At 41.7% G+C, this 23,342-nt stretch overlaps 1 protein-coding gene across 2 annotated transcripts; it reads right to left on the bottom strand.

The window, feature by feature from the left end:
• Nucleotides 1-2,101: 2,101 nt before the first annotated feature.
• Nucleotides 2,102-21,708, bottom strand: afap1l1b (actin filament associated protein 1-like 1b). 2 transcript variants are annotated; one of them, XM_073479953.1, is made up of 19 exons: nt 21,572-21,708; nt 14,048-14,176; nt 11,652-11,732; nt 11,429-11,514; nt 11,231-11,348; nt 11,035-11,124; nt 10,729-10,940; nt 9,624-9,803; nt 9,417-9,515; nt 8,762-8,864; nt 6,707-6,862; nt 6,029-6,243; nt 5,658-5,803; nt 5,454-5,532; nt 5,031-5,139; nt 4,257-4,424; nt 4,000-4,166; nt 3,053-3,178; nt 2,102-2,956 (listed from the first exon to the last, which is right to left on the bottom strand). In XM_073479953.1, the coding sequence occupies exons 1-19, from the start codon at nt 21,591-21,593 to the stop codon at nt 2,930-2,932; spliced, it is 2,313 nt and encodes a 770-aa protein (XP_073336054.1). In that variant the 5' UTR covers nt 21,594-21,708; the 3' UTR covers nt 2,102-2,929. The 2 variants fall into 2 exon arrangements, with proteins under 2 accessions (XP_073336054.1, XP_073336055.1); XM_073479954.1 differs by having other exon boundaries at nt 9,423-9,515.
• Between the last annotated feature and the right edge of the window lie 1,634 nt (nt 21,709-23,342).

The raw sequence follows: 23,342 nt of genomic DNA, 5'->3' as shown, positions 1-23,342 counted from the left end.
GGCTCCGCTGCTCTGGTCTGCAGGGGGACAGGACCTGTGATTCTCTTCCCCCTGACTACTCTTCCTGCTGTATCATACCCAGAGAGAACAAGAGAGGCTGAGAGGGAGGATAGAGAGAGTCAGTCAGTCACATAGTCAGATAAACAGACTGTTACAGAGAACCAAAGAGTCCAAGTATTAACTAACTAAGTTAAGGCAGAGAGGAGGCAGGTGGCAAGGAAGTTAGAGAGCGACAAAGGAAGGAAGGAAGGAAGGAAGGAAGACCTTATCTACTCTACCATACGCTATGTTTACACAGAGCTCATGGGGTTAAGTCATATTTTTAAAAATGACGAACGTATTCCTTGTACACTTATGAGGACCGATCATATGTTTGCATGCAGGTGCACCTGTGTGTGTGCGCATGGGTGTGTGTGTCTGCGTGTGTGGGTCAAGTACACACTGTGCTTGGAGTAGGAGTGTTGTGTGTGTGTGTGTGTGTGTGGGCAAGTGAGAGCGAGCGAGTGTGTGCGCACGCATGAGTCTGGGGGGTGGTCTGGGATTTTACCTTTTTAAGATCTGTTGTATATCAGACGAACCTCCTGAGGGCTTTAGCAGGTTAAAATAAGGTTTACTGTATATGCTTCCATGCTTACTTCTTACAAGCAATGCTGTTGTTTATCTTTCCGTTTGTTGTTGTCGTCCCTTGCTGTTTGTTTGTTTGTTTGTTGTTGCATGGAAGCTTGTGGACCTCTGCTCAGTAGCAGCATGCCGAAGGTCCTTTTTTTTCTGGTCTTACGTGTTCCTGACCAAAAGAGAACACTAGTGAGCCAATAGTGTCGTACCAGAACACTAGTGAACCAATGGGAGGGTGTCGGAACACTGCTGGACCAATAGTATTGCACCAGAACAAGAGTGGACCAATGGTGTTGGACCAGAACCAGTTTAACCAATGGGAGCACAGATTAACTTAATATTTTGGTTCCTGCTGTGGACAAACTAGAAATGCACTAAATAAACTCTTTCTAAAGAAGTTACAAGAGTGTCTCGTCTTATTTTGTTGATGTTTTCCTGCTGTGTCGATGTAACGCTGAAATACTTTAGTTTACGACTCTAGTTTACGATATAAGAGATGAAAGCAACAGTGTATAATGGCTTACAGGGCATGAGAGGGTTATTAATGAAGAGTCACTGGTGTCTAACCTTCCAATCATCCATCATACGAGTGAGTCAGAATGATTCAACAGTGGTCAGTCATTTCCTTCTAATAAGCCATCAGAGGACATTCCTTACTCACCTGCATTCATTAGTGTTAATTAAACAATCCATTTTTATAAAAACAATCTGCAGTTGTAAATGTTAAAGGACAACTCCACCTATTGTGTTTACAGGTCTTGCGGAGTACGACTGCATATGTGAAAAAAAATAGCACAAAGCCTTTTGTGGCTCCAGAGGATGCTGCATGTAATCTGATAGACTGCCTCCAGTGATGTCACTCTGTGGCTAAGTTGCATTTTGGGTAATGTAGGCACCAGGTTTTAAAGAGAAATCCGCTGGTGTAACATTGATTTCCTGAAACACTGTTGGACCTTGGAAGAAATGACCAGAGATCTCCTTTTTTATTCCACACATTCTTCTTCCTTTTCAAAACCTGGTGCCTACATCATTACCCACAATGCAATTTAGCCACTGAGTGACATCATGCAGCTTCCTCTGGAGCCTCGAAAGGCTTCATACTACTATTTTAAGATATGCATAATACTTTTCTCTTGATTTTGGGGTGTGTTCAAGCAGAGGAGCTGCTCACACCTTAATGAAGATATGTAAAAGTATTCATGGATGGTGATAAGACTGCTCTTTGAACAAAAATGCAAAAAACAACAACAAAACTATTAATGTTTTGGAAGTATTGTATCATTGTCAGCAGTATGTTGACTTCTTGTGTGGATACCCCATCAAACAAGTGCTTTAACCACTAGATGGCGCTTGTAGTTCAGAGTTGCGATTCCACTGCTTCTCCTAGGAGGAAGTACCAGACTGAAAGAAAAAGATGCTGCAGTGTAGAGAATCTTATAAACATTTAGACAAAGGAATCAAACAGCCCAGTAGACAAAGTTTCTTGCTAAAGTCGTCTTTTACTCCAACATGTGTGTTTGTTCATATCTCTGTGATGAAAGCAGACACAGGCATTTATCCTCGAATGACTCTGCTAAGTGGGATGCTAAAGCTAATTTCCAAGACATTTGTGTTATCACAAAATACAACATGATAAAGTGCAAAAGGCAAATATGAAAAAATACACATATAATGGTTAAAAACCAATAGTTTCACATTGCATTAATAAACATTTACTCATTGGTTTGAGGAACAGTGTCATACTCAATATGCTTTCCATGAGACGTGGGATACTTCTCTCACTAATAAAGATAACTTAAGGTAATAATAATAACTTCTTTACTTTTTCATTTTACATTAGTATCATGTTAAAAAAGGGATACTCTCAGTGGGTGTAGGTAGGAAGTCTTGCCTGTAACTCTGAACTCACAGTGTTTATGAACCACACTCTCCCTTTGCTTTACATTTCTATGAATGAATCACATTTTCACTTTCTGCAGCCCTGTGCAAATGTAAACACACATGCAAACTCACACAAACATTTATATTTCATGTCCATAGTGATCCACATTAATACTGTACTGGTACATCAGTCAGTCATATTTACAGCGGTTGACGCAGCTCCACGCTGCCTGTACTTGCAAACATTCCTCTTTTTCTTATCAGGTAAGACGAGGGAAGATTGTGTCAGAGTCTGTCCTCTTCTCCACCTCTTTGTCTTCTTCTTCCTCTAAGTGCCAGTTATCTTGCTCTTCATCTGCTTCGTTCACACGTCCTCCTGTCACAGCTCAGGTTTTTCTCTGTGAATCCACCCGTCGATCCGTTCATGTTCGATCTAGGTTGCTTTCTTTGACTCCCACTCCTGAAAACCATGAAACAGCAGAAAGTGAGGAAAACATTTTTATCCGTCCTCATCTCTCTCTCTCTCTCTCTCTTACACACACACTACACGCTGTACCTTCGCTTTCTGCATGACGTTCCCCTTGGACGAGGCATAAAGAGATGGTGGGCGTTTTCGAAGCTCTGATGCTGCGTTTACTGGCAAGGTCTCATTGTAAACTTTTTCAACCTTACTGCCCTGTGCCTGTACACACAAACACACACACACACAGACCAACACAACAAACACAATTGTGAGATTCAACTCATTTAAAGGACATTTTGACGGTAAACTATGACAGTAAACTGGGTTGTGGACAAAACAAGACATTTGAGGGTGTCATCTTGGACTTTGAGAGACACTGATCGACATTTTTTCACCATTTTGTGACATTTTATAGACCAACAATTAATTGATTAAAGGGTAATTCCACTCATTTTACACCTTAAAGTGTGTTTACAGGACTTGAGGAGTACTGAAATTGGTGGAATTACCCTTTAATCGATTAGTAGTATGAAATGTCAGAAAATGGTGAAAAATGTCGATCAGTGTTTCCAGTTTATTTTACCTTCGGACAGAGCCAAGTTAGTTGCTTCAGTCATTATGCTAATGCTAACTGGCTGTGGGCTGTAGCTTCATATTTAGCATACAGACTGGCTTTTATCTAGTGTGAGTATATTTTGACTTACATTTTTGCTGTTATTTCTTATTTATGATTAGTTTTATTTCATTTAAAGATGTTTTGTTTTCAATGTTTTTTTAATTATACTCACGTTCTTCTGAACTTTTTTAATGTTCAACACACTTGGAGTTGCATTTAATATATGATTTGTTCTGTATAAATAATGTTTGATTGATTGACACAGAAACAGAGTAGTTTTAAATCCGAAATAAATCAGTATACTGAGATTTGGTATCAAAATCCAGCGACATGACACATAACTTTGTAACCAGACATACAGTACTGAGGTAGATTCTTTAAGATGTATATTTAATAGTTTTCACAGGAGAGCGCCTCCGTGTACCTTGATGCTGATCTTGGTGTCAGTGGGAGGACCCAGTGCTCCTCTAGCCAATGACTTCTTCAGGTTTTCTTTGACCTCCGTCAGTCTGAGCTCCAGCTCCACCCGCTCCTCCTCTTTCTGTTTACACAGCGTCTCCAGCTTGGCTAACCGCTGTTCCACACCATGACCTGCACACACACAGAAACACACACACTCATAGTTAGTACAGCTACGAAGCTGAAATCTAAACAGAGCCGTGTGTGTGATTTGTCTCTGACCTGTGACGCTCTTCATCTCCTCCTTCACCTCCTTCTTCTCCCTGCGGAGGGATATCAGCTTATTTCTCAGCTCTTCCTTTTGCTTCTCCAGCTCCTCTTTCTGCTTCAGGTACCGCCGTGCATCCTCCTCTGCACGCGTCTTCCCATACCGTGCATACTGATTTACATCTAACAGAATACATGGCAGAACATAAATAAACAGAGCTGTACTGGTGCAGATTTATTATGAGAGACAACATCCGTGTTTCCACCGCAGGAACTTTCCCCAGAGACGAGGAACTCAGAGTGTTTCCACCGCAGGGACAGGGTTTAAATTACGTTTTGGGGGATATTTTTTTTGCCCCCCAAAAAGTCCCTGGTTGGACTTTTTAAAAGTACAGGAACTTGCGCCCTGGACATTTTTGATTCGTCTAGTTCTTGCAGAATATTTCATTTCAGCCACCATTTTAAAGAATCTGCAGTCACAAACCAGTTTGTTTTTTTGTTTATAATGCTAGTCTAGGCCTTATTGCGTGCGAAAATAACATGTAAACAGCTGACTAATTTGCCTGATCTTCACAGGTCTTTAGACTGCAGTGGAAACGCAGACAACAGCAGCCTGAAGGAACCTTTTGATTCCTTGAAAAGTGGCTCCTGGGACTAAAAGTTCCAGGTACTTTGGGTCGAAACACGGCTAATGTCAGTCACTGAGGTAGCTAACTAGTCAGATGTGTTTTCAGGTTAGAAAGAGAGCTGCAGCCATATTTTCTAACATATAGTTGTAATATGACTCACTGGAGGCGTGTCTCTTGACGGCAGCCTGCTGCTCAGTTTTTTCAGAGTCTCTGCTGGAGAAGGAGGCATGACGTCTCACCTGTCCAGCTCTGCTGTCAACATCCCCCTCCTGGAGAAAAGCAAGAAGCTTTACAACATTCCCAGGGCCCATTTTAAGTCTTAAAGGGAGATTTATCTGTAATTTAATCATTAAGCTGATGTTTAATCCTGAACATCCATCCAAAAATTCAAACATGTCCTTTAGCAGGATATAAAAAAAGGCAGAAGCTACATCAAAATTCAAGGCGTTTCAGATAAATCTGCAACTGAACATGACAGGAAGAAGAGGATCAGTGCTGTGAGGCAGATTAAGACTCAGAAAGCTTAAAGCTTCCCCAAGTTTAATGTAGTATTTTATCACTGGTTCACATGATATTTCCTCACCACGCTCTCATAGACCTCATCATACGTTCTGGAGTCTGTTGAGGCGCTGCTGGAGGAAGCTGCAGTGGTGGTGGCCCATCTGAGAGGAAAAAACAGAGAGGCAGAGACAGATGCATTTCAGGATAAACCGCGCGATAAGAGACAGAGAAGTCCAGATGAATACATGCAGAAGCACACAAACATATTCTGCAGGAAGTGACTCACAGGAAGGAGTGTCTGGCTGCGTGCCGTATGTCAGTGAGCGTGTCCACGTCGATGTAGTCATAGTGTAGCTCTTCAGGGAGAGTGGTGCTGCCGGTCTCTGCAAACAACACACCCAGCCAGCGGCCCAGATCCTCCGAGCAGCTGGCCTGATGCACACGCGCACACACACACACACACACACACACACACACACACACACACACACACACACACACACACACACACACACACAAACAGAGTTATTTGGTTTCCATAAAAATGTAGGTGTGTCATCCCTGTGCACATGTTAACTTGCTGTCTCATCTTCGTTCATACATCTGAAATCACTCAAGAAAACCAACCGAGCTGCACACATGATGAAAATATTGTACCTCTAGAGATGCAAGTTCGCTGCCTGACTGCAGGATGCAGAAGGAGAAGGGATGCTTGGGGCCGAGGCCGCCTGGCACCACCTCTGCACCTTTCAGTGGCACCACAATGACTGGCGGCCGCTGGTCCCCAGGGTCCTTCTGCAGGTACAGGCTTCCATCTCGAACCACGCACCAACGCTCCTTCCACGAGCCGCTCAGACACACACTGAGGTAGCCTGGGAGATGGAGGAGGAATGTGAAAGTGATGAAAAGATGGTGATATATGGTGTCTTAACATGGCTGGAGTCAGATTATATTCAAGTCACTTGGTTAAGTTAACCCTTTAGTCTGTGTATTCACTTCACTGTAAGTATCCATAAGTTAGTTAAAAGTTACAAGGAATAATTTTCCAAACTTTATAACAAATTTATCTGCTTGTACCTGAAATGTGCTCATTGTCAGAGTTGATATATTCAAATCCTGAACAGTATTTTTAGGCCTTTACTTTTTTCCAACAAAATACAATTCTGAATTATAAAATGTGATAATTTTGAAGTCAATGGTGGTCATAAGTTTTCAAACCAAACTTCTCCTTTACTTTTTAACGTTCATGTAAAACTCTACATGCATACAATCCACAAACTAACCAACCAGCCACCAAATCAGTCAAACAGCTTCTTCATCAATCTGTGTTCTCACCACAGCGTGGGTTGTCATGGTGACCAGAAGACGAGGAAGGCTCTCCAGGTAAAGGAGGTTTCCGTTTGGAGAACGTGATGATCCGATTGATCTTCTTTCCTGCTGCCCGGCTCATCGACCCCGTCAGCTCTGAGAACGCGCCGCGTTTCCCCCTGTCTGAAATCAAACGCACCCTGGTCAGACAATGTGGACAAGTAGATATACAGTATCTGATACACAACCACCAAAAAGAGATTATTTTGCCTCGTCACTGCTATGTTGCTGTGTTTGTGTTACATTAGCAGGGTCAATAGTTCGAGAACATTTTTATCAACTAAATTTAAACAAAAACATATTATGACAAGTGGAAGAGAATAAAACGTTTCTCATGACGAATCTTCTTCAAAACTCAACAGCCACAATGTCAGGACTCATGTCAATGTCATTTCAGTGAAGTCTTTTATTTATTCAACCTTTCCCTAGATGGTGTTCGCTTGTTCATACTGCATGTACCAGGTGCTGCAGCGCTTCGCCCAGCCTACTTCCCATGATGTCAGTTGGAGACAATCGCAGGAAAAGGACAGGAAGGATGTCATATCTGTCCGCGCCTCATTTCCTGTCTCTCCCTCTCTCTCATGTCTCTTTAGGTTCAGAGCTGCTCGCTCAGTAAATAGGTTGTAACAACACAACTGTGTTTGACCCATATTCTGACCCAACATCATGGATCCCATGCTGTATCCTTCCTGATTTTGTGGATGGATAAACAAAAATAGTGTGCGTGCTTTTGATCAGACACTTAAAAGGGTCTGTGTGTGTGTGTTTGTTTGTGTGTACTTGTGGGGAATTGAGTTCAGGACCCTCACAGTGAGGACATTTTGGGAAAGTGAGGACATTTTAGGCTTTACTTTCTCTATGAACCGCTTGAGGGTTAAGACTTGGTTTGAGGTTCAGGTTAAGGTTAGAGTTAGGGGTGCTAATATTAGCACAGTCAGTTTCAGTGTATCAGTTCATTTTAGCGACACTAAATGTTTGCAAAATTTTGTCTATCATTATTGATAGAAATGACAAAACTTATCAGAAAAGCCTCACAGTATAACACGACGGAATTAAACAGCAATTCAACACAGTTTCACCAAAAATTGAGTATTATAACTTTGTATTTTCATATCAAAATCATGCTCTTTTTACCTCCTGCACAACATAAAAATCTTTTTGATGACTAATCTTGAACTTGGCAAGGTTACATACATTTATCCAATTAAATAAGATTTGGAGTGCTGGTTAATCCCGTCCATTATTTACTGGATTTCACCATGAGCTTGCTAGCTAGCAGAGCAATTCCATAGCAGGAGGTGTGTATTTCCATTTCCAAAGAAATGGTGGCTGTGGCGGAGGTCTAATTTATTCATTTCACCCTCAGCCTCCTGCCCCAGTGTCTCTATGCTAAGTCAAGAGACATCATAGACAAGTCCTTATAAATAAGTAACACAATTAAAGCTAGAGTTGGTAAGTTATTCTGGAGGCTTTTTTTGTTATATTTGTAAAAAACCTCTTAACATCCCAACATCTTGCCTGCCTGCACGCACTCTATCCTTTGCACTTTGCTCTCTGCACTCACTGCATATGACAGAAGTCTTCCTCAGGGCTAGATGGATGTACTACTAAAGCTGTTAGCAAGCAGCTAAACAAGTAGCTACTACTGTTAGCATAAAACACACAGCCCCTGAGCTGAACAGAGCCACGGCGGAAGTAACAGAATCCTTTGGCAGCTAACGTTAGCATAAAGCACAAACCCAGAGTAACGGTCGCGCTGGGTAGACTTTTTGGACTGAGGTACGTTCGTGATGGCTATTTTGCTTGCATTTACATGATTGTGGCATTTAACAGAGTTGTTTGTGTATTTATTAGTCTAAAAGGCAGACACAGCAGATGAATGTAGCGAACTAGCTAATTCTGATATATGACAAAATATGTAAAATAACATATTTAATGTTTATGTCCATGTATGTCTCACATACAAAATAGTCAATAATTACAACTTAATCAATAATTTCTACTTTATGAAGGCAAACCTACTGAGTGTGTCAGTGGTGTCCCGGGCTGGTCCCTGTGCAGTGGACTGGATGTCTGTTGTTGGCCCGCTGTCTGAGTCTGACGCCTGACGATCACACTGCAGCACCTAAAGGAAAAAGTGGAAACCTTTATTACTTTTCTTTCCTCACTGAAGGAGAGGAGAGAACATTTTACAAATAACACATACAGTATGTTTACTCTTGTTTCTTCTGAGTGAAATCATGTTGACAAAAATGACAACTAACTTTCTTAAAATATGGTTTATTGACTTTATGTATTTTTAAACTCTAAACTTAAATCCTGCCAACGTGGACTGTAACTGCCATGTCACCATGCATACAGCTTGTTGTCTTTGCAGCTGTGTGCCAAAACCTTCTTAAAGCTCTTTGAAGGCTGGCCAGCTCAGCAACCACAATAATGTCACCTCACTCCCTGCTTCTAACTCAAAGCCAAAGGAACAGTTGTGTCATGCGTGGGCTGAAAGAGGTGATGTCAGCAACCGACATTAAAATGCAAAAACTAGAGTATAGATTTAGAGTGGAATACCCACAGTGAAGTAAAACTCAGATGTAGTTAGAGGCAGCTGTTGAACTGGCACAGGGAGCCTTCATTTGTACAGAAAATTCAAGCAATGTAGAAATGTAGAAAACACACTTACACACACCTTGTCAAGCTCCAACTTCCTCTGTATAATGGGAGAAGTGGATCCATCCAGTCCTTCAGTGTTGCTACATTGGCTGCCAACATCTTGCACCACCTGGTTCCAGAAAAAGAAAACTTTCACTTCCAAACAAACCTTGTGTTCTCCCCTCAGACATGTTCCCCTGTGTCTACCCTCACTTTTCTGAAAGTAGTCTAAAAGTACCTTGAGCCATCGCTGGGCCTGCTCTTTACTCTGAACAGCCAGCACTAGAGCTTCGCCTCCAGGCAACGAGAAACGCAGCTCATGTCTCTTTTTCCGGCCTTCCTTCGGGACATAGATGACGTTGCACAGATTAAGCGGGAGCTCTGTGTGGGGAGTGCTCTCTTTGATGCTCTTATAGCACTGTAAAAGAGACATACAGAGAGACATACTTTGATGTATCATTTGATGCTATTTCACTTTGGTACTAAAATGTAACATTTGAAAGACTTTCTAGCAATGTTGTGAAGTTACCATCCCAGAAGAGAAAGCATTTTTTTTGTACCTGAAACTAAATGAAAGGGAGCGTTTGTAGCAATTGTACATTCATGCAGAAATCCAACTGTGCTGCACAGTGTGATGAGATGGAAAGCCACTGTGTGTGATACTGTAGACTAATACATTGTCAGTGTAGTGTTCAGAGTCTTATTCACCAAAATGTTTTTTATTTACTGCTGTGCAACCTTTCGATTAATAAGATGAGATAACAAACAACATCTGAAAAATTGTCTACAACCAGTGACCTTTTCTTTCTTTACTCTTCTTCTCCTAATTCCTTCTTCTGTTCCTTTATCTTCTTCTCTTCTCCTCCATCTCCTTCTCTATCACCTCCTCCTTCTTCTTCTCCTCCATCTCTTTCTCTATCACCTCCTCCTTCTTCTTCTCCCCCATCTCCTTCTATATCACCTCCTCCTTCTTTTTCTTCTTCTTCTCCATCTTCCTCCTCTTCTCTGTTTCTTCTTTTTCTGCTACTTCTTCTTCCCCATCTTCTTCTTCTGCTTTCTTTTTCCTTTTGGGGTTGTGGCTGACAATGTACAATCTCGTTTTATTCTAATTGTTGACACCTTTGATTGATAACCACTTCCTTGTTTTCTGAAGTTGTATGTATGTATGGTTGCCTAGGGTAACAGCCAATACCCTTCCAGTTTGGTCACCTGTTATAGATTTCCATTATTTTGCAATATATTTCTGTTTGGTTGTGTACTTTTTCTCCATCGTTTAGCCGTCAATAACAGATTCACATTGGATCATTTGGTTTGAAAGAATACCAATAAGCAGCTTTATTTACCTGCAGTTTATTGTCTCGGACAACAACTAGCTGCTTAGCCCACTGGCCAAAGCGTTTCTTTCGCAGCAGGAAGGCACAGATGCGGCAGTCTCTAACTGGTCCGTCTGTGCTCTCCTCAGCCGTCCATCTCTGAGGTTGGTCTCGCCCTTTGGCCTCGTCGTCTTCCTCTTCGTAAGACTCGTAGGAGCTGCTCAGAGCATCAGAGTCGTTGTCTGAGCACGAAAAATAACACATGATTAAGTTACAAAAAATCCTTTTCATTCATGTATTCTACGTACTTCACAATCAGAAACTGCGTTGACTCACAGGAGTTTTTGGGCGGCCCATTAATCCTGGTGATGGGATAGTTATTGTCTGCATCTTCATAGTAGGCGTCCTCAACAGAGTTCCTGGAAGCTACAGGTGAGGAGCGGAAGAGTCGAGATATGAAATAATCCTGTTCATTTAAATAATTCACTAGGGTGTAAATCTGTGTATTTGAGTTTGTGCGTGTGTACAGAACTGTTCATGTTGGTGGTGAAGTACTGAGGGGTAGATCCAGGATCCAGAGGGACGGCCTCTTCGTAGTAGTCATCAGGAAGGGGGGTGGTTGGCACTGGAGGGGGCGTGTCAGTCGGTGTCTGAGGTTATAGTTAAACCAAAGTTTTAGGAAAAGACGGACAGATGATGGACTAACAGGTAAATACTGCAGATGACTTACAGATTTATTAGGTTGGGTCTTCTCCTCTTCCTCTTTCTGCTCTTTCTGCTCCTCTGGAGATGCACTGAGCATGTGCAAATCACAGTCTGGTGGAAAACAGAGGATTAATGTTAGCATAAATACACCAATACAAGATTGGAAATAAACATTAATGATCATTTTTACAGTACATAAGACTTCATAGCGACAAGCTGGTTTGAAGGTGCTTTGAAGGTTCACTCACCAAAATCCTCAAAGAGAGATTCAACAAAACTGGTGCCGTTGCCATAGAGACAGCTGTTCATGTAGACATCTGATCCATTGACTGTGGAGAAGATAAATTAGGGGTTGGAAACAGGATCAAAGTCAGGGGTTAGGCTTGTGATCCATGCTAAGGTCAGGAGAGTCAGGATTACCAGAGTGCACAGAGATGCAGCAAACAGGCAAGAGAAAGCTCAAAGTATCAATGTTGAACAGTCTGCACGTTTAGACAAATAGACTGTATGGAGACATAAGTCAGACAGCGAGGGAGTGCAGACTGGAGCTTGTAAATCTTTGTAGTGGAAGAAAAAAAAAGATAAATTAAGTCATAAAATGTGTGTGAAAGTTTGCCAAATCTCCCAGACTTAGAAATAAATCTCCAAATATTTGGCTGTAAAAAGCTGAATTGATGTGTAATATGCTAATGTGATGTGTAAAACACTGAAGAAAGACGCCAGACTGTTCTCACTGCCAGGTTGTCAAACACTAACGTTGTGCCACGCACCGGGCTTTCAACTGTAAACCCATTTGCTTCAATATTAGAAACTCAGAGCAGGTGAAGTTGTGTGAAGAGCGACAAAGCCTGCATTGGCAGGAGGTTGGGCTGGATGAATGGGTAAAACACATGATTTTCCTCCAGCAGACCGCTGGTCGTGTCCCGTGAAAAAACAAAAGTTAATGTTGTCTTATTTTAACTTGTGTGTGTTAATGTGTGAGTTAACGTCCGTCATGAACGTTAATTGCGTCACGTAATGTAACATACTTATTTTAACATAAACCATCTTTTCCTAATCCTAACCAAGTACTTTTTGTGCCTTGACCAAACCAAACTGCAACAGTTTCACAACAGTAGTGTTAGGAAGGCTTTTAGCAGTACCGTGTGCATACGTATGTACGAGACGCTAAGGGGCGTGACAAAATGATGGTATTTGATGACCTTGGAAGGAGAACAAATGTGAGGCCGAGTTACTCTCAGGATGTTTTTGCTTTTCACCTTACTATGACCTCCTCTCATCCTTTTTTAACTCTACGCTTCATTATCCCCTTACCTCAATCCTATTATCCTCTCCGACATCCTGTATCTCCCCAAGATAAACAAGGATGTAAACACTTGGTGTCACGGAGACGGCATTGTGTTGCGTGTTTTCGAACAACTTATGCTGTCTCTTGTGCAGTTGCAGTGTGGCTGGCTCATGACCGGAGGGTTTCCCCATCGCATGAGGACGAGTGAGAAAGAAAGGCTCTGTCCCAGTCTGAATAAACACTGCTGTAGTGACCTTGAACAGATTGCTCAACTCAGAAGTGCTTCGGTTGAACTGCTGCGAGTGTCATACTGAATTAATGCGAGGCAGGATGCAGCGGAAAACCGCAAGCATGATCAGTCAAAGTCCATTAGATGACGTTACAAATCTCATTTATAGCTGTACATCATTTGATCCCTGTTAGACCGGTAACATTTGTTTGTGTTCTGTAACACTTTATAATGAGCATCATTAACATTTGGTATATCCATCTTTAATTAAAATTTAGTTAATACTTATTTGACTGTGAACAAAGAATTAAATGCTTTATGTACTATTTATTTAGCAAATGTGAAGGTTTGTAAACACCAGTTGCAATGACTTTGTAATGATCATCCAAATGTTTATAGATAAACTACACAGTACTTATTTACCAGTTACAAAGTATTATAAACAGTTGCAACTTTACAATAAATGATTGCTTAATATAGATTTATAAAGCATTTCATTGTCTGTTAACAGTGAAACAACTATTAAGTAAAGTTAATTAACCAGAAATTTACCATTTATTAATAATTATTACAAAGTGTTACCTATTATTCTTGTTAAAAATACACAATGTACTGTTGCTGTGTTGCACAGGTACAACTAGAATGGCACACAGTAGAGTGCATACCTCCACCAAGGCCCAACAGTCCCCTTTAATGCGTAGGTGCACTATATAAGAATTTTAGTTCAAAACATTCAAAAATTAACTAAACTTATTATCTTGCAGAGATACCTGCTGAAGTTTTCCAGGCCGGAATACCTCTTTCTCCCAGTGGTCCAAAGCTCTTGTGCTAGTGGTGTAAACGCCAACACTCCCAAGGTAGTCTGGCTAGCTGTACCTGAGCTAACAAGCTAACAGTAGCTACAGTAGTGGCAGTTAGCAGCTACTCTGGTGATATGTTGCCCCTATTTGTTGGGAGTATGAATTCAACAGCTTGGTAGTTCTTACATGTTGCACCTTTAAACAAGCCTAGTCCAATATCAAACTGGATAGCCCTGTATCGCCCTAAATTTGAACACTGTATGTACTGGTACTGATAAGGTAGGACACATAGACACTGCCCTGTCTATCTGAGATTTAATTCTGTACCTGACAGCTGCAGCGAGTCCAGGATGTTACGTATGGAGGCCATCTTGTCAGCAGTGGCAGGACTGACCGTCTCGTGGTCCAGCATCTTCAGCAGAGAGCCTAGCTCGTTCACAAGTCGCTCCATCACCACTGAAAACAAGAAAAAGAACGTTTTATTTGGGTTTGTAGAATTAAGTGACAGTGATTCATTGGCACCAGCACATCATCATGGGAAAGCCCACACTGCAGACTCTTGACATGGCTAAAATGCTTGTGCATCAAATATCAATGTAACACACGCATGCAAGGCCATACAAGCAAGTTCACAAGGGGCATGAAGTCAGTTTGGCACACAGCATACCGCCTGTTGCAACAGCTGACAGGGAGGATATGTTTAACATCCATCCAACAAGTCGTACTGTTCTTTTAGTCCACTTTTTTGTGTATTGTGAGTTTTCTATCTGTTCCCTTGATCAAGTCCTACTTTAAGTCGGGACATTTCTTTGAAAAATCATTGTTTTCACGTTCAACACTGACATCCTGTGTGTCTATGTGTGTGTCCGTGTGTTGTTGACCCTGACATTGTTCCAAAAGCTCTGCCACACTCTCACACATCCTGTCGACAAAGAGACGAGGAGGGGAGGCGGAGGGGAGTCAGAGAGAAAAGGAGGTGAGGAGGAGGGGGCAGGAAGCTTCCTTCCCTAAAGGAAATGGAGCCAAAGTAAAGAAGAGAATCTGTAGTTCCACTAGAGATGGAAAAGGATGTGGTAACCAAACAGCACTGAGTTAGTTCATTCACTTGATTTCATTCATAAGTGGTGTGACGAGGACATCGGATCTAAACTTCTGTAGTGTAATTGACTGACCCTTAATTAAACACTCTATACTGGCCAACTATAAATATGATGATGATGAATTATCATTCCTGCCATTAAACAGATGGAACGGATCATTCGGAGTTTGAGCTGCTGACCCTTAAAATAATTTCATTTCAGTTTGGGTTTCAGTGGAAAGTTTTATTGCCCCACGATGGCCCAAGTGCTTTTTAAGTGTTCTTTTTTTCACGCTGCCAAGAAAAATATCTTGGGGACACATTTAACCTTTGTCATTTTTGGCAATGAACTGCACAAATTTACAATGTCATTTCACTCATAACACAAAAAAGCGACTGTGCTGTCGAATGAGAACGTGATCTTCCTCCTTTATAAACCTTCTCTAGGAATAATGTGAAACAAAAAAGACATTTTGACCCATTTGTCTCACTTTGAATAAACTCTGAAAGCACCTTACCAGGTAGCTTGATTAAGAGCTGCAACGGTTAATCAGTTAAAGGAACAGTCCACCCAAAAAGTTTTGTAGTCCACAAAACATTTCTGGGACAGTGTCTTAAATTTGAATATTTACTTATTTTTGAGTCATTTTCCACCATGTTTTGACATTTTATAGACTAAAAAGCAAATCGATTAATCAAGAAAATAATCAGCGGAGTACTTGACAATAAAAGTAATTGTTAGTTGCAGCCCTACCTTCTTCCATTCAGTTTTTATTAGGAATAATATTCTAATGTGCCATAGCTAGAAAAACTGACCACTCCCTCTGTGATGACAACTCAGATGTTAAAGTAAACATGGAAAAGTTTCTAGCAGCAGGTAAATATAGATGCTTAAGGATGAAACACTCTCTGAAATATGCAGCTCTCTTAACGAAACTGGTACAAGGGTTAAGTTAAAATAAGATCAAAACAGTCTCTTCCTCTCACACACAGTCGGGACAGAGAGAGTAAGAGAAAAGCCCTCATTCTCCCAAAGCCTCTTCCGCCGCCTCCCCCCAACTAGTCTGACAATACTCTATTGTCTCGGTGAGGGCCAAAATTAGATGAGCACAATGCTCCGCAAAAGACCAGAGCAAACAACACAATGTCAGAAACACAAAACAGGAACTAACACACACACACAGTGGAAGAGGGGCGTGGTGCGACGCAGCTGCATCGTCTCGATCCATGGGCATTCAGGGTTAGAGGATATATCTCCAGCAGCTGTGTGTGCATGTGATGTGTGTGTGTGTGTAATATTTCTCGGCCAGCAGCTGTGGTTTCCTGTCTTAGCTGTCGACAGAAGCTTCTCTCCACTCCTCGCTGATTTGGACTCTCTCCTCCATCCTACAGCTCTTCCTCCCACTTTCCCCTCACTCTTTTCTCTCCATCCTGCTGTTTCTCATTCATGTCCCGACATCCTTAAACTCTCAGATCCTCACTTCATTCAGCACCTATTGAAGGAGCAATTAGGAAGCTTCTCAGCTGGTCATTACTCAGATTAAAGATCTACTGTACTTCACTTCTCCAGGGAGAAAAAGCACAAGATTCAATGTGATCGATCTCCGTGTAAACGAGGCCAGTAGTGGGCCTTTGGTCTATTTTCTGTTTCTTGAAGTCTAACTTTACACAGTCAAGACCGTATCTCTCTCTCTCTGTCACTTTCTCTCTCTGGCTCTCTCTCATTCTCTCGAGGGGACTGGAGGGTTCAGAGGCTGAGAATCAGCTGTTCTCGAGGCTTGTGGTCGGTCTCACCCACAGAGGGATCTTTGTAACTCCCCATTCCACACACACACACACACGAGCACACACAAGGACACGCACACGGCACAGATTGGACATTCACACACGCTATTAATGTGTGACTGAAAACAGACATCACCCTACACAGAGCAAACACACAGTCACAAGCTGGAGAATGTGTTTGTGTGTGTGTGTGTTTGCATACATTTTTGTGTGTTTCCGCAGACAGGCTTCCTGTGGCAGAAGGTCAGTCATGAGACCTGAGCCATGCGACTCTCATTTGAACTGATTGGGCGTGTTTGGTTGCAGCTCCGAACAAAAACAACTACTACTCACTGCTCCTGCTGCTGTTTATCTCACCACAGGGAGAATAGATGCTTTTCTCCTCCTAACCTGAGGCTTTCGCTCCCATCCATTACACGTCCAACCCATCAATCACAACGGTTTCAAGGCTAACCTCCACCCTGACCTGCCTCTCCCGTCCTAATTATCCTTAAATTTTAGTTTTTTTTCTCAACACTTCAGGTTTTGGAAAAGTGTATTGAATTGACTCTCTTGTTATTTCCATGATTTATATGTTCTGTATGTTGAATTTCAAGCCTTCAAGTGCGTGAAGCTGCAATTTTGCACTCCTCTTCCTGCCTCCCCCACACTCCCAGAGGCTGAGGTCCCTCCAGATCCATGCATTCTCCCTTCCACTCCTTTCTGTCTCTCCCTCCTCCTCCTCCTCTCTCTGATCCTTTTAACTCCTCTCCCTCGTCTGCCTCCTTCCATCCCTTCTCCAGACACCCGTCCTCTTCAGACGCAGGTCAGAGTTCAAGTCTTGGCGGCCCCCACTGAGACAAAAGTCTACTTCAGAGATCCAGCATCCCGTAATTTTTATTTTCGTGACAACAGTAGATGGTGTCACTGCTTGCCCGGGGTTACCATTCAGTCAGACACTTTAAAAAGTCCCCTCCAGACGCTGGCAAGATCTTTTAAAAGAAACAGCTGGGGGAAAATCCTCTCTTTCTCACATTCTTTCAGTATCTTATCAATTTCCTCAGATAGTAAATGGTGAGGAGACACAAGAAACAGCAGCATGACACTGGCGCAGACAGCGTAGCACAGCATGAGTTTAATCTAAAACCCAGACTGTTTTGCTGTGGACTGCACCAGGTTAAGAGCCATTCAACCAGTATGGTGACCACAGGAATGCCACATGACTTTGATAGCTAACGCAACAAAGAAAAAGTTGATGTGCAAGAGAATCTCTTTCTTCCAGCTGAAGTCAAAGTTTGAGAGTTAAATGAGAAGATCAATAGGCCTACCACTCTCATGTATGTATGCTATGTAAACACGAAGCTACAGCAAACAGCTGGCTAACGTAGCTTAGCATCAAGTTTCAAACATTAACAGTTTAAAGCTTAAAGACGCCAGAAATTTTGGGAAGTGTGCTTATATGCTTTTTTGCCAAGAGTTAGATGAAAAGATCGATACCACTTTAAAGCGCTCTAATTTAATAGCATGTTGTTTGTTTAATCCATACAAAACTTAACTGTGTTACTCAGTGAGCCTGACAAACGGTTTTCCGCTGTTGCAGGTCATTGTCCTAAGTTAGTGAGCTAAGTTAGCTGGCTGCTGCTGGTAGCTTCATATTTACTGTGTACGGACAAGAAATGGTGTTTCCCAGCAGTGATATGTTGGTGATGATGATAATACAATCCTCAGCTGGACAAAATATGCAGTTTTTCCTGTTTGGCAGAAGAGAGTTATCACAACATCAGATTAGTTTCCACCTTCCCCAAACCATCATGCTTTACGTGCACAGACCTGTGGCTTTGGATATTTCTGAGAGATTACAGAGATATCCACACTGTGTGAAAGGGTGCCCAGAGGCAAAGTAACTTCTTTCAGTATCACCTTAAATTAGTTCAATAAAGAGTTGTGGAGTTTTATGACTCAAAGAGGGTGGAAAGAAGGGGCTGGGTGGAGGATCACTGCGTGACGAGGAGGAAAAGGGAAAAGGAAATGTAAGTGAGGCACGGCCGAGGTCAAGGACAGTTGTTAAACAGAGAACTGATGTGTCAGTAAGAAAGGATAAATCCATTATTAAAATTCCACTGAAAATTGTGTGAACTCAAAAAGCCATTTTACAACTTTCCTTTCCACAGATGCCTCCCATTTATTGCAGCAGTTGCTCTATTGGCCCAGAACACCGTTATCAATTACTCCGGTTTCATCCACAATGAGAAAAACGTTCTTCTCCAGTGGACAGCTACACAGTCTACGGCCACAAAACACTTTGGTTATACTTGTCCAAGTGTTTAATTGGCCTTTTTTCTCATGGAATCATATTCACAGATCACAGCAGGAGAAGCACAGGTGTAAATAATAACAACAGCTAATTAGTGATGGTAAATGTCGTCATTTGTAATACCTGCACTTCTCCTACCTTGACAGGTCAAAATTACCACTGTGAGAAAGACCTGTTAACAAACACTATCTGGTCTGATGTGACTAATGTAAAGTTAGAAGTGAGCCATTACAGTGAAGTCATTTAGCATTAAGCACATAAAAAACTATGTTTATGCTATATTATCATTATCATCATCACATGTAAATTGTAAAAACTGATCCAATACTGTTAATTAAAAATAGCTGAAGGCTGATCTGCATCAGTAGTTTTGACTGAATGTTGTTTCTAAAATTAGGATGAGCTGTTCCTTTTATCTAAATTTCTCCTTCTATTTAAGGCAGCTGACATCATTTTTGTATAATTTAACAGCATGCCCTTAAAGGAAAAGTTCACCCCAACATCATTATCTACTCATCCCCATGCCGATGGAAAGTCCTGTGAAGAACCATAGACCACAAAACATTTCTGGAGCTTCACAGCAAAACAATAATCTGCTAAACAACTGAAGTAAATGTGGACTCCTTTTGAAACATTGAAATACAACTGAAACTTAAAATGTCTCCACACTGGTGTAATCCAATCTCTGGAAGAACAGAGATCCTAAAATTGAATATAAAAGTTATCATTTACACCCTCCATGCGTGGTCAAGCTTGTTCACCCATTTCAGACCAAGCTGCCAGGAAGAGCGCCAGGCTTTGAAACGGTGGCCAAACCGTTTAATTACAACATCACGTGATGCACTGGGACTAAAAAATACTTTTTCCCAAAAGCTTACATTGTGAAAGAAGTGGCTGCAAAATGGTGGATACATTTTTTCAAGTGTCACAACCTCCACAAAAACTGTCATAATTTGAGCCATGCAGTCTGATATAATTTGCAAAGTCTAGAAGAGCTGCACGATGAAAGCATTTTATCCCCATTCAAGTTAGCTGAGCGCTAAACTAGAAGTTAGTCAGCTCCGGGTAATTTCACACCTGGGAAGTCAAGCTTTTTTGGCTTCACGTGCCACTGAGCTTCCCTCGGACAATGTAACCACATTTGAATTGTTAGACATCAGCTTTTGATTTTATTTACTTCCCCAAAGAGTGAAGGACAGTAAAAGAAGAGACCTGTGGCTTCAGGTCGTCCACAGAGAGGGTGAAAATGGTAATCGTGAGACCTGGCCAGTCAATACGTGTCTGTCTGCGGCAAATACTTCATCACAGGTTAGTTAATGATGTTACTGAGTAAATGACATGTGTGTCGGCTGTGCCTGTAGATCGAAGCAAAATCAAACGTGAAAAACAAGGCTCTACTATAAAACACCTGCTTTTAGAATAGAGTTGGTTTACCTATCTTCAACAGACCGACAGGAGCAGAGGGTACTTTAATGTTAATAATACACATAAAATAAGCTGGCCTTCCCTGTAATAATGAACCTTGTAAACAGCATAGAGTAACGTTGGAAGTGGAGCTAAAACCGACCTGCTTGCACCTCAACTCAGCTCATAGTAAACAGTTGCACCTGTGTACAGCCATGCAATGTAGACATGAGCCACACATGTCGTCACTGGCGTGGACGTTTTTTTTTTTTTACAAGAAGAACACAACACGAGGAAAAAAAGACTTATCACAGCTTTGAAATATCAAATAAACCATCTTTGCTCACTACATCTTAGCCTTTCTTACACTCAGGTGTGCATATACTACAGGTTAGCAGTTAATTATTTTAGATTTTTTTTATTTTAATTTTTATTATTTAGAATTACTTTCATTCATCGGTTATTTTATCTGTGTCGGCCATGAGACTGAATGACTAAATTTTCATTTTTGGGTGAACTTAACCTTTAATAAGAGGCCTATTGGACATTAACCTATAGGAAACAGGGGCTTTTTTTTAAGGAGCATGAATGAAAGCTCTTCCTCTGACTGACTTTCATCCACAATGGTCATTGTTCCTGGTAACTCGACTGCCAGATTGTCAGTTGAGGCCACAGCTTCATCACCTGGTGTCGCATAATGCAGCTTCCTGTTTGCAGCACTGTCGCCTGCAGGCTGCGGGAACAGAGCAGCCATTGAGCCGGTCGCTGTCGGCTGCTTCCAGCGGGGCACTTTCTCCGCTGGTGTCGGATTGCATCACTCTACCTGCGCGAGGATCCCTCCTCCAATCACAGACGGCGCACCAGCCGGCGTCAAGGTGTATGACATCATCACTCCACCGTTAGTCCAGGGCGCGAGGCGCTCTCGGTTAAATCCCACGAACAGACTGATGCTCTCCTCCTTTTGTGTTTATTAACGACAACTGTGATAAAATAACACCGGAGCACGTTGTTTTTGTTGTTTACAATGTCAAACTATCTCTACTCTCGTATTACGGTGAGATATCAGTGACAAGAAAGCTGTCGCTGAATGATATTTTGGTGATTTATCCTGTTTGTGAAGGTGAAACACGTTTGGGACCACCTCCATTAATCTCCTAAATGAACATTTATGCCTCCAGTTCATCATTTCTCCTTCTTAAAGTCACCACTGTAAACTTACTGTACTTCTTTGTCGCGAATAAACAGCACACAAACATGCGTGCTTCCACGTAAAAGACAGCCGGTTACTCACCACTTTGCCGTTTAGACTCCATGTCGTTTGATATGTTTTATAATCCGGTGTCTGTTTCATTAAAAGCGTCGGTTGTTAACATGTGACCCGTGTTCTCCACAGACACCGCGGAGCTCCGTCAGCCTCCGTCCGGCCGCAGGTGACTCAGAGCACCGCTACAGTTTATAGGGGGACTCGGCGGGCAGCCGCTGGTTCATCATCCGGAGCTCCGCCGGGTCCTAGTGCCAGTCCTGTTAGTTCCACACGTTTCCATGCTGTGACTCCACTAAGACTCATACTGAGGCTCTCTTGGTGACCAATTTGTACATTTATTTTATTACACTCGTCACGTTTGAGGGGATGTTATGTCTTGAAGCCTCAAGATGTTTTTCATTAGTGTTCTCATTGTTTAACTGCCAGCGGTGGTTACATTTGAGGCACTTTACTTGAGTTTTTCCATGTCAGGCTACTTTATACTTCCACTACACTTAAGAAGTAAATATTGTAGTATTTTTACACCACTACATTTATTTGACTACTGTAGCTTCTTTATAAATTAAGATTTTACACACAAGACATATGATGACTTCACAAAGTATGAATTTTTATGGACTTGCATTTCTATAGCGGTTTTCCAGTCCAAAGATCGCTCAACACTTGTCACATTCACCCATTCATATACTGATGGCAGAGGCTGCCACGTAAGGTGCCAACTGCATCAGGAGCAATTTGGGGTTCACTATCTTGGACATGCAGCTGGGGGAGCCGAGGTTTCGAACCAGCAACCTTCCAATTACTAGACGACGACCTGCTCCACCTCCTGAGCTACAGCCACCCCACAGACATTGAATTATCTTCACCCCGTTCAACTACAACAGTAAAATAGCTAAAACCCGGAAATCGGTTAGCATTTTTGCACATCCAATTCCCTCGACTCAAAGTCAATGAGTTTTTTTGAATGGATTGTTGGTTATATGCCTGAAATAAGGTCTGTGGTGACCACAGGTTTAAGACATTTGTAAGTTTTATTCTACGACATATAATACAACATTGAATGTCCCACAGTTTTAATTATAAAGCATTTACGTGTCTTAAAAACAGCAGTTGCTAACAATTGGCTAAATGAAACTACAGAAGATGTCACGGATATTAAACGTCATCACTCCATCACGAAGACTCATCTACTCACTAGTCCGTCTTTACTTTAGTTACAAACTACTCTTACTATAACTTCACAACATGTAGATTGATCAGTTTACAGAAAAAGTGTAGAGTAATTATGAAGTAAGATGCAGAAAAAAGAGTGATGTTTGAATCATTTATTCAGAAGTTGTAGTGACAGACATGTTACTCCAATAAATAAAAACCTGATAACATGTACGCACATCTCATGGTTTAGGTTCCTGAAGCAGAAAGCAACATTATTCCATCTTTTACATCCAATTACAACACTTTTGCAAAAAACTATCAATACATCCTGTTCCTACTGAACCCATTTCAGCTCAGACATCCTGTTTCATCCTGTTTCATTCTGTCTTGACATGTGTTAAACTTTCTTTGTGACACCGTCAACTCTTATCAAACCTTCTTTGTGTTTCTTTTGCTGTCTTTGTTTATCCCGTTCTCTCTCTTTCCATCCTTCACCTCTTTGTCTTTCCTTCACTTCAGAATTGTTTATCTCATTATTCAGAGGGCTTCTGAATAATCATCCATTTGTCATCTGCTGTAAGTACACACGCACCAACACACACACATGCACACCACAAACATGATTCAGCCTGGTTTAATTGTA

The sequence above is a fragment of the Pagrus major genome, chromosome 13, assembly GCF_040436345.1.
Source record: "Pagrus major chromosome 13, Pma_NU_1.0".
Lineage (NCBI taxonomy): Eukaryota > Metazoa > Chordata > Actinopteri > Spariformes > Sparidae > Pagrus > Pagrus major.
This window is presented reverse-complemented; position numbering and strand designations above follow the sequence as displayed.

Excerpts from the sequence above, each read along its gene's own strand:
- afap1l1b (XM_073479953.1), bottom strand. The coding sequence starts at position 21,593 with ATGGAGTCTAAACGGCAAAGTG. Across the intron at positions 11,349-11,428 it reads AGACCCAACCTAATAAATCT|ACACCGACTGACACGCCCCC; the intron begins GTAAGTCATCTG and ends CTATAACCTCAG. Across the intron at positions 2,957-3,052 it reads ACGTCATGCAGAAAGCGAAG|GAGTGGGAGTCAAAGAAAGC; the intron begins GTACAGCGTGTA and ends CATGGTTTTCAG.